We start from the raw sequence: 9,861 nt of genomic DNA on the forward strand, positions 1-9,861 counted from the left end.
AACAATATCTAACTCAGTGCAAATATATTTGATAGAGCCCAGGTTGACAAGGAAGTTAAATGTAGGACATTCTTTTGGAGTACACACTCGGAAAAATGATTGAACAAAAATTAGGAAGACCTGATCCAAAAACAGTAAGTTTCAGTTATCAAGTTTAATAACACTTATTTTCTGAGGATTCTTTTCTTTAGCAGCAGTAGATATACAAAAAAATGTTACCTAAACAAAGAAAGACATAAAATTCTGTCATGTGATATCCCGTGATATATCTCAGAAATGAAACTTGATCATAGTTAACACGACCTGATCTTTAACAGTAGAATTCATTAAATTAGATGTTAAGTTTTTGTTTAGTTTATTCATTTCAGGTAAAGGTTATGATTTTAACTACATTAAATTATGAAGCGCACTATCAGAAATATCGCGAAACTTGATACAACTTGTTATCTATTTTAAACTAGGCCAAGTTTAGGTACAATAGTACTAAATAGGTAATCAAGCAGCACTTCAGGGCTATCGGATAATGGCGGAAAGAAAATATCCTCCATTTTTATACGCCCGAAGTGACGTTTTATGATATGACGCCGGTGTCCGTCTGTCCGTCCGTCCGTTAGCAATTTCTTGTCCGCTCTGAAACTCTTGAACCCCTTGAAGGATTTCAAAGAAACTTGACACAAATGTTCGCCACACCAAGACGACGTGCAGGGCGCATGTTCCGGATGACAAGCTTCAAGGTCAAGGTCACACTTAGGGGTTAAAGGTCATATGAGTGTGTTTCGTGTCCGCTGTGTAACTCTTGAACTGCTTGAAGGATTTCAAAGAAACTTGGCCCAAATGTTCACCACACTGAGACGACGTGCAGCGCGCTTGTTTCGGATGACTAGCTTCAAGGTCAAGGTCATACTTAGGAGTGAAAGGTCATATATGACTTTGCTTGGTCCGCTCTGTAACTCTTGAACTGCTTGGCGGATTTCAAAGAAACTTGGCACAAATGTTCACCACACTGAGGCAACGTGCAGAGAGCATGTTTTTGATGATTCGCTTCAAGGTCAAGGTCACACTTGGGGGTCAAAGGTCATATAATTATGACTTTGCTTTGTATAAATTGCTCTGCATTGCAGTGCTTTTGTTTTTATTTGGCAGATCCCTTTTTTGTTCTCGTACAATATTTTTATTAGCTCACCTGTCACGAAGTGACAAGGTGAGCTTTTGTGATCACGCAGTGTCCGTCGTCCGTGCGTGCATGCGTCCGTCCGTGCGTATACTTTTCCTTGTGACATCTCTAGAGGTCACATTTTTCATGGGATCTTTATGAAAATGGGTCAGAATGTTCATCTTGGTAAATTCTAGGTCAAGTTCGAAACTGGGTCAGTAGGTCTAAAAATAGAAAAACCTTGTGACCTCTATAGAGGCCATAATTTTCAATGGATCTTCATGAAAATTGGTCAGAATGTTCACCTTGATGATATCTAGGTCAAGTTCGAAACTGGGTCACGTGCCGTCAAAAACTAGGTCAGTAGATCTAAAAATAGAAAAACCTTGTGACCTCTCTAGAGGCCAATTATTTCACAAGATCTTCATGAATGTTGGTCAGAACGTTCACCTTGATGATATCTAGGTCAAGTTCTAAACTTGGTCACGTGCCGTCAAAAACTAGGTCAGTAGGTCAAATAATAGAAAACCTTGTGACCTCTCTAAAGGCCATATTTTTCATGGGATCTGTATGAAAGTTGGTCTGAATGTTCATCTTGATGATATCTAGGTCAAGTTAGAAACTGGGTCACGTGCGGTCAAAAACTAGGTCAGTAGGTCTAAAAATAGAAAAACCTTGTGACCTTTCTAGAGGCCATATATTTCACAAGATCTTAATGAAAATTAAACAGAACGTTCACCTTGATGATATCTAGGTCAAGTTCGAAACTGGGTCACATGCCGTCAAAAACTAGGTCAGTAGGTCAAATAATAGAAAAACCTTGTGACCTTTCTAAAGGCCATATTTTTCATGGGATCTGTATGAAAGTTGGTCTGAATGTTCAGCTTGATGATATCTAGGTCAAATTTGAAACTGGGTCACGTGCGGTCAAAAACTAGGTCAGTAGGTCTAAAATAAGAAAACCTTGTGACCTCTCTAGAGGCCATATATTTCACGAAATCTTCATGAATATTGGTCAGAAAATTCACCTTGATGATATCTAAGTCAAGTTCGAAAGTGGGTTACGTACCGTCAAAAACTAGGTCAGTAGGTCAAATAATAGAAAAACCTTGTGACCTCTCTAGAGGCCATATTTTCCATGAGATCTGTGTGAAAGTTGGTCTGAATGTTCGTCTTGATGATATCTAGGTCAAGTTTGAAAGTGGGTCACGTGCCGTCAAAATCTAGGTCAGTAGGTCAAATAATAGAAAAACCTTGTGACCTCTCTAAAGGCCATATTTTTCAATGGATCTCCATAAAAATTGGTCAGAATGTTCATCTTGATGATATCTAGGTCAAGTTCGAAAGTGGATCACGTGCCATCGAAAAATAGGTCAGTAGGTCAAATAATGAAAAAACGTTGTGACCTCTCTAGAGGCCATATTTTTCATGGGATCTGTATGAAAGTTGGTCTGAATGTTTATCTTGATGATATCTAGGTCAAGTTTGAAACTGGGTCAACTGCGATCAAAAACTAGGTCAGTAGGTCTTGAAATAGAAAATCCTTGTGATCTCTCTAGAGGCCATACCCTTGAATGGATCTTCATGAAAATTGGTCAGAATGTTCACCTTGATGATATCTAGGTCAAGTTTGAAACTGGGTCATGTGCCTTAGAAAACTAGGTCAATAGGTCAAATAATAGAAAAACCTTGTGACCTCTCTAGAGGCCATACTTGTGAATGGATCTCCATAAAAATTGGTCAGAATGTTCATCTTGATGATATCTAGGTCAAGTTCGAAAGTGGGTCACGTGCCATCGAAAAATAGGTCAGTAGGTCAAATAATGAAAAAACGTTGTGACCTCTCTAGAGGCCATATTTTTCATGGGATCTGTATGAAAGTTGGTCTGAATGTTCATCTTGATGATATCTAGATCAAGTTTGAAACTGGGTCAACTGCGATCAAAAACTAGGTCAGCAGGTCTGAAATTAGAAATTTTTTTTGACCTCTCTAGAGACCATATTTTTCAATGGATCTTCATGAAAATTGATTTGAATGTTCAACTTGATGATATCTAGGTCAAGTTCGAAACTGGGTTACGTGCGGTCAAAAACTAGGCCAGTAGATATAAAAATAGAAAAACCTTGTGACCTCTCTAGAGGCCATATTTTTCACGAGATCTTCATGAAAATTAGAGAGAATGTTCACCTTGGTGATATCTAGGTGAAGCTCCAAACAGGGTCACGTACCTTCGAAAACTAGGTCAATAGGTCAAATAATAGAAAAACCTTGTGACCTCTCTAGAGACCATATTTTTCAATGGATCTTCATGAAAATTGGTCAGAATTTTTATCTTGATAATTTCTAAGTCAAGTTCAAATCTGGGTCACATGAGCTCAACAGATTGCTAATTCTGTATCGAGCATGTAGAAAATTTAATTGTTCACTGCTGTGTACCCTATAACAACAACACTGGCCAAAATTGATTTTTTTCCAGATACATATAATATTATAATTGGGCTATTTTATTCAGATTTTGGTAGAAAATGAATATTTCAATGCAATTTCCTGCATAAATTGATATTACCAATTCATAACTATCAGAGTTGAATGTTTTATAATAGTTAACAGTTTTGTATGTGCAATTTGCTTGCAAATTGGAGTACAAAATAAAAGAACAGGGCAAAAAATAAGCTCTAAGTAGGAGAAATGATTACAAGTTATGTCGAGACAACTATTTTTGAGAAAAAATTGCCGCAGTGACACGCGTTACTGAAAATGCCAAAAAAACCTTAAACATGATTTTATCAAGGTTAAACTTTGTATTTTTCATGCAATTAAGCTACTGTTACTAAACAAATGAAACTGACGCTATTATAGACAGCCACTTTTTTCTTAAAGGTATAAAAATACTAAATAGGTAATCAAGCAGCACTTCCGGGTTACTTCATTTTTTCCCAGTTGAAGTGGCATTTTTATGTAAGCCAGGTCCTGTTTTTATTTCATTGTTGACCTTTACCTGACATCTTGTTAGCGTTTGCAAGGAGATTTCGTGCTTTTAATAAAATGTTAAAGGACCTAATTACACATGTGTTCATACCCAGATTTTAGCTGTAAGTTTGGAAGATATTCCATAGTGACCGGTCAGACAAAAATTTCTTTTAGAAGATACATGACCCCTATTTTTCTTGGTGTTCTTTTGTGGTTTAGAGATCATTTAAGAACATTAGGCTAGTAATCCTTTTTTAAAAACAAAATGGCCTGGCAATGAGTTACATCTCCCAGGAGATAGCTTATTTGATACCGAACATATAGAAAATTTATTTACTACTTGATACCCTTTACCTTTATCACATTATCATTTTGTTTTCAGTTCAAATACTGAGCTGCGGTACGAAAATGGAAGTATCTGGTCGTAAGACACATGGTGCGTCAGGAGGGCAACCATCTGCTGAAGATGGGGAAATATTCTGTCAACCGTGTAGCAGTGACGATGATTGGGTGGTTGCCATGGGATACTGTAAGAACTGTAATGAATACTTCTGCGCTGCATGTCTAAAAGTTCATCGAAAACAATCCGTGAGCAGAAATCATGTTATTTTAGAAGGCAAAATTATGCCGAAATTCCTGGTACCGGAAGTAGACGTAGAACCTTGCTCCGAGTTATGTGCAAAGCATACCAATGAAATAGTTAAATTCTATTGCTCCTCTCACGACATAATAGGATGCGGTGATTGTATGGTCTTAGAACATAAAGCTTGTAAAGTAGATCGAATCCAAGACATCTCAAATGGCTATTTCAATGGTCAGGAACACACGCGGCTAGTTGAAACAGTAGAAAAATTTCTTCAGAATCTGGAAGATTTAGGGGCATGCAAACAAATGGCTGAGGAAGATATGAAGGCAACACATACAAAGGCTTTAGCTGACATAAGGGCATTTAGGAAAGAAGTGAATATTTATCTAGGTAAAGCTGAGGGCGAGATAATGGCTGAAGTGAACAACAGGAATGCGGAAAATGGAAAGAAAATTTCACAACTGGAAACAGATAAAAATTCAGTGCAAAATGAAATCAAAGAATTAAGTGAAAAACTGAAGCTGCAATCCAATAAGGCGAATGAACTGTTTGTGGCAGCCAAAAAATGAAAGACAGGATGACCGAGATTGATGTCAGCATTAAGCAGATGTTCCAAAAATGCCAGACACAACCATACAAGTTTGAACCATCTTCTGACATAAAACAAATTGTTTCGTCTAAGGTTCCGCTTGGGATTCTAACAGAACAAATCTTACAGATAAACCCAAAAAGAAAGTTAAATTTAGTTGATATGGAGCCACGGTTTGATGGGGAAATCAATGTAAAGACATCAGAAGATAAATCAGACTGCGCCATTACAGCATCTGCTCTTATTTCACCAAGTCAAATAGTACTTGCAGACAATAACAACAAATGTTTGAAAATGGTTGATATTGAACAGAGGAAACTATCCACAAGACATGAACTGTGTAGTTGGCCGCTGGATGTGGCAGTTGTATCTAGGAACCTTATTGCAGTTACGCTTCCAGATAAACAGAAAATACAGTTTCTGTCTATCACACAGAAAAACACACTCACTGAAAGTCATGACATTAATGTGAATGGCAGGGTTCATAAAATTGATTGTCAAAATGATAAACTAATCATTGGGTATCTTGGCAAAATTGAAATTCTGAAAATGAATGGCAATATTGTGAAAACAATATCTTCAACAGATTTATCACAGATAGGGGGTATAGCATTTTCTCATGATTCTATGGCATTCTATGTCTCTAATGATAAAGGTTTCATGAAAGATAAACCGACAGCACTTTATAAATTTGACTTTGATGGCAACATACTAGCAGCATTCAAAGACAAGACACTGTCAACTGTTAGAGGAATCACAGTGACACCAGACGGTACAGTGCTTGTATGTAACTGGACTGAAAATGGAAGCATTCACATGATTTCACCAGCATGCAAGAACATCAAGAAAATTCTACAGCGGAATGAACATGTTCAATACCCATTTTTTGTTTCATTCTGCTGTCAAACAAACAAACTATTTCTGAGTAACTGTGAAGGAAATTTTGCATCTAAAAATATGAAAAATGTGTTGAAAATATTTCAGATGATGTGAATGTGCAACTGATAAAAAGGGTCCTCTTTATATTAAGGTATTCGATCACTAATAGTAATGTTTACAAAAGCACTATTTTGCAATTTTTAAACAACTTTTACCGTGCCGTTTTTTTTATATAAATTTTGTATAACTTGTGGTATCTCCACAAGCTCAAGTAGAGACAAATTTCAAAGTGATAGCCACTATCCAAAACGTTTGCAGAAAACTCATTTTACCCTTAATTTTAATAAATGAAACATCAAAGTTTGAAACTATTGTTAAACAATTATGATACACAAAATAAAAATGGCAAAATCATTTTTTCTATGGTGCCGCAAGTAAACGGATTCAATGAGACAGAATTCATACTTCAACATTGAAAAAATAAGGTCGAATACTGTGTTTCTGTTTTGAATTTTGCTTACTCTGGTTAAAAATAACCTTAGGGCAGACGTGAGACCTACCTAAATTTCTTCCACAATATATAATCTAAGAGTGAAAGCAAAATAGAGAACTTTCACCGCGTGTAACTCAATATTTTTAAAGATGTGTAACTCTACCCCCTTCTGTTTAAGTAGTAAATTCACTTTGAACACCAAGAAATCGCTTATAAGATTGATCTTTAATAATAAGTCTTGAAAGAGGTAAAAACTTACTAGAAAAAAAGAAAATAAGGGGAAAAAATTGGTCCCAGTAGGGCTTGAACCTACGCCGCCCCCCCCCCCCCCCAACACACACAAAGAATTGCAGTAAAAGTAGGATTATGGTAGGAATTGAATACTCTTCAAAAAGGAGGTTCTCTATTAGTGATCTAATACCTTCCCCTGTTCCGCAATAAATGCTACTTTTTTGTTGGATTTCACGTCGCACCGACACAATTATAGGTCATATGGTTTCTCTCCAGCTTTGATGGTGGAAGAAGAACCCAGGTGCCCCTCCGTGCATTATTTTATCACGAGCGGGCACCTGGGTAGAACCACCGACCTTCCGGAAGCCAGCTGGATGGCTTCCTCACACGAAGAATTTAACGCCCCGAGTGAGGCTCAAACTCGCATCGATGAGGGGCAAGTGATTTGAAGTCAGCGACCTTAACCACTCAGCCTCGGAGGCCTCTAAAGGTTACAGTCAAGTATGTGCTAAAATCATGTTTGATCTCTAGAGAGGGCCTCCTCCAGACATATTTTGATTTGTGAATTTATAAGCATGATTTGCAAATAAAAAAAACAAATAAGAATTTTGCTCTCCCAACAGTAGTCTTTATAGGCAGTTTTGACTATTTAAATGGTAGTATCACTTGAGTATTTACCATTATTTTATTTTTAGTATATTTTATGTAGATTTGGTCTGATCTGCAGCTTTGCTTCAATCTATACTTCTCTGTATAGTCAGTGAACAGTATGTGTTGTCTAAATTCCTTCTTTTATTCAATACATTTTTATTATACATGTATTTTATTTCCTGTTTGCTCAGTAGCGTAAAATAATACTATTTTTGCCAGAATGGTTGCATTTTGTTTGTGTTCTGATGTGTTGTCTTAAACGAAACATTGAAATTATATCATTTCTAAACTAAGAAGAAAGGAATATACGTTTTGCACAGTATCTTCTTGTGGTTAGTATCTGTACTAACTTTGAGTCATACAAACAATAAAGATTGCAATGGAGAAAGTGCGCTAGAATTTCCGATGCTGGATAGTGAAATGGGGGCATATCTTAGAAAAAACATGCCTAGGTAAAACGTTAAATCATTCAAGAAAGATTTCAGCTAGAACTTTATATAGATCTTGTTAAAGCAAATACATTTATTAATTTCAATATTATAGGAAATTGTTACCTAAAATTACAATGAACAAGAGGACCATGATGGTCCTGAATCGCTCACCTCTTCCCACATGATCCAGTTTTGAGTATGACGTCGTTTTTTTCTATTATTTGACATAGTGACCTAGTTTTTGAGCTCATGTGACCCAGTTTTGAACTTGACCTAGATATTATAAAGATAAAAATTCTGACCACTTTTCATGAAGATCCATTGAAAAATATGGTCTCTAGAGAGGTCACAAGGTTTTTCTATTATTTGACCTATTGACCTAGTTTTTTAAGGCACGTGACCCGGTTTCAAACTTGACCTAGATATCATCAAGGTGAACATTCTGACCAATTTTCATGAAGATCCATTCAAGGGTATGGCCTCTAGAGAGGTCACAAGGTTTTTCTATTTCAAGACCTACTGACCTAGTTTTTGATCGCAGTTGACCCAGTTTCAAACTTGACCTAGATATCATCAAGATAAACATTCAGACCAACTTTCATACAGATCCCATGAAAAATATGGCCTTTAGAGAGGTCACAACGTTTTTTCATTATTTGACCTACTGACCTACTTTTTGAAGGCACGTGACCCACTTTCGAACTTGACTTAGATATCATCAAGGTGAACATTCTGACCAATTTTTATGAATATCCATTCACAAGTATGGCCTCTAGAGAGGTCACAAGGTTTTTCTATTTTTAGACCTACTGACCTAGTTTTTGACCGCACATGACCCTGTTTCGAATTTGACCTAGATATCATCAACATGAACATTCAGACCAACTTTCATGAAGATCCATTGAAAAATATGGCCTTTAGAAAGGTCACAAGGTTTTTCTATTATTTGACCTACTGACCTAGTTTTTGACGGCACGTAACCCACTTTCAAATTTGACCTAGATATCATCAAGATGAACATTCAGACCAACTTTCATACAGATCCCATGGAAAATATGGCCTCTAGTTAGGTCACAAGGTTTCTCTATTATTTGACCTACTGACCTAGTTTTTGATGGCACGTGACCCACTTTCGAACTTGACTTAGATATCATCAAGGTGAACATTCTGGCAAATTTTCATGAAGATTTCATGAAATATATGGCCTCTAGAGAGGTCACAAGGTTTTTCTATTTTTAGACCTACTGACCTAGTTTTTAACCGCACGTGACCCAGTTTCGAACTTGACCTAGATATCATCAAGATGAACATTCAGACCAACTTTCACACAGATCCCATGAAAAATATGGCCTTTAGAGAGGTCACAAGGTTTTTCTATTATTTGACCTACTGACCTAGTTTTTGATGGCACGTGACCCAGTTTCGAACTTGACCTAGATATCATCAAGGTGAACGTTCTGACCAATTTTCATGAAGATCTTGTGAAATATATGGCCTCTAGAAAGGTCACAAGGATTTTCTATTTTTAGACCTACTGACCTAGTTTTTGACGGCACGTGACCCAGTTTCGAACTTGATCTAGAAATCATCAAGATCAACATTCAGACCAACTTTCATACAGATCCCATGAAAAATATGGCCTTTAGAGAGGTCACAAGGTTTTTCTATTATTTGACCTACTGACCTAGTTTTTGAAGGCACGTGACCCAGTTTCGAACTTGACCTAGATATCATCAAGGTGAACGTTCTGACCAACTTTCATGAAGATCTTGTGAAATATATGGCCTCTAGAGAGGTCACAAGGTTTTTCTATTTTTAGACCTACTGACCTAGTTTTTGACCGCACGTGACCCAGTTTCGAACTTGACCTAGATATC

General features: G+C 36.8%; 1 protein-coding gene across 2 annotated transcripts; it reads left to right on the top strand.

Moving 5' to 3' along the window:
• Window positions 1-7,873, top strand: LOC123559136 (E3 ubiquitin-protein ligase TRIM33-like). Of its 2 annotated transcripts, none has more exons than XM_053544004.1 (2): window positions 1-134; window positions 4,507-7,873. In XM_053544004.1, the coding sequence occupies exon 2, from the start codon at window positions 5,276-5,278 to the stop codon at window positions 6,290-6,292; it is 1,017 nt and encodes a 338-aa protein (XP_053399979.1). In that variant the 5' UTR covers window positions 1-134; window positions 4,507-5,275; the 3' UTR covers window positions 6,293-7,873. The 2 variants fall into 2 exon arrangements, with proteins under 2 accessions (XP_053399979.1, XP_045206890.2); XM_045350955.2 differs by having other exon boundaries at window positions 2-134.
• Window positions 7,874-9,861: the final 1,988 nt, after the last annotated feature.

Source organism: Mercenaria mercenaria, chromosome 5, assembly GCF_021730395.1.
Source record: "Mercenaria mercenaria strain notata chromosome 5, MADL_Memer_1, whole genome shotgun sequence".
NCBI classification, from domain to species: Eukaryota; Metazoa; Mollusca; class Bivalvia; order Venerida; family Veneridae; genus Mercenaria; species Mercenaria mercenaria.

What these genes read in the sequence shown, in the direction of transcription:
- LOC123559136 (XM_053544004.1), top strand. Translation starts at nt 5,276, where the DNA reads ATGAAAGACAGGATGACCGAGATTGATGTCAGCATTAAGCAGATGTTC.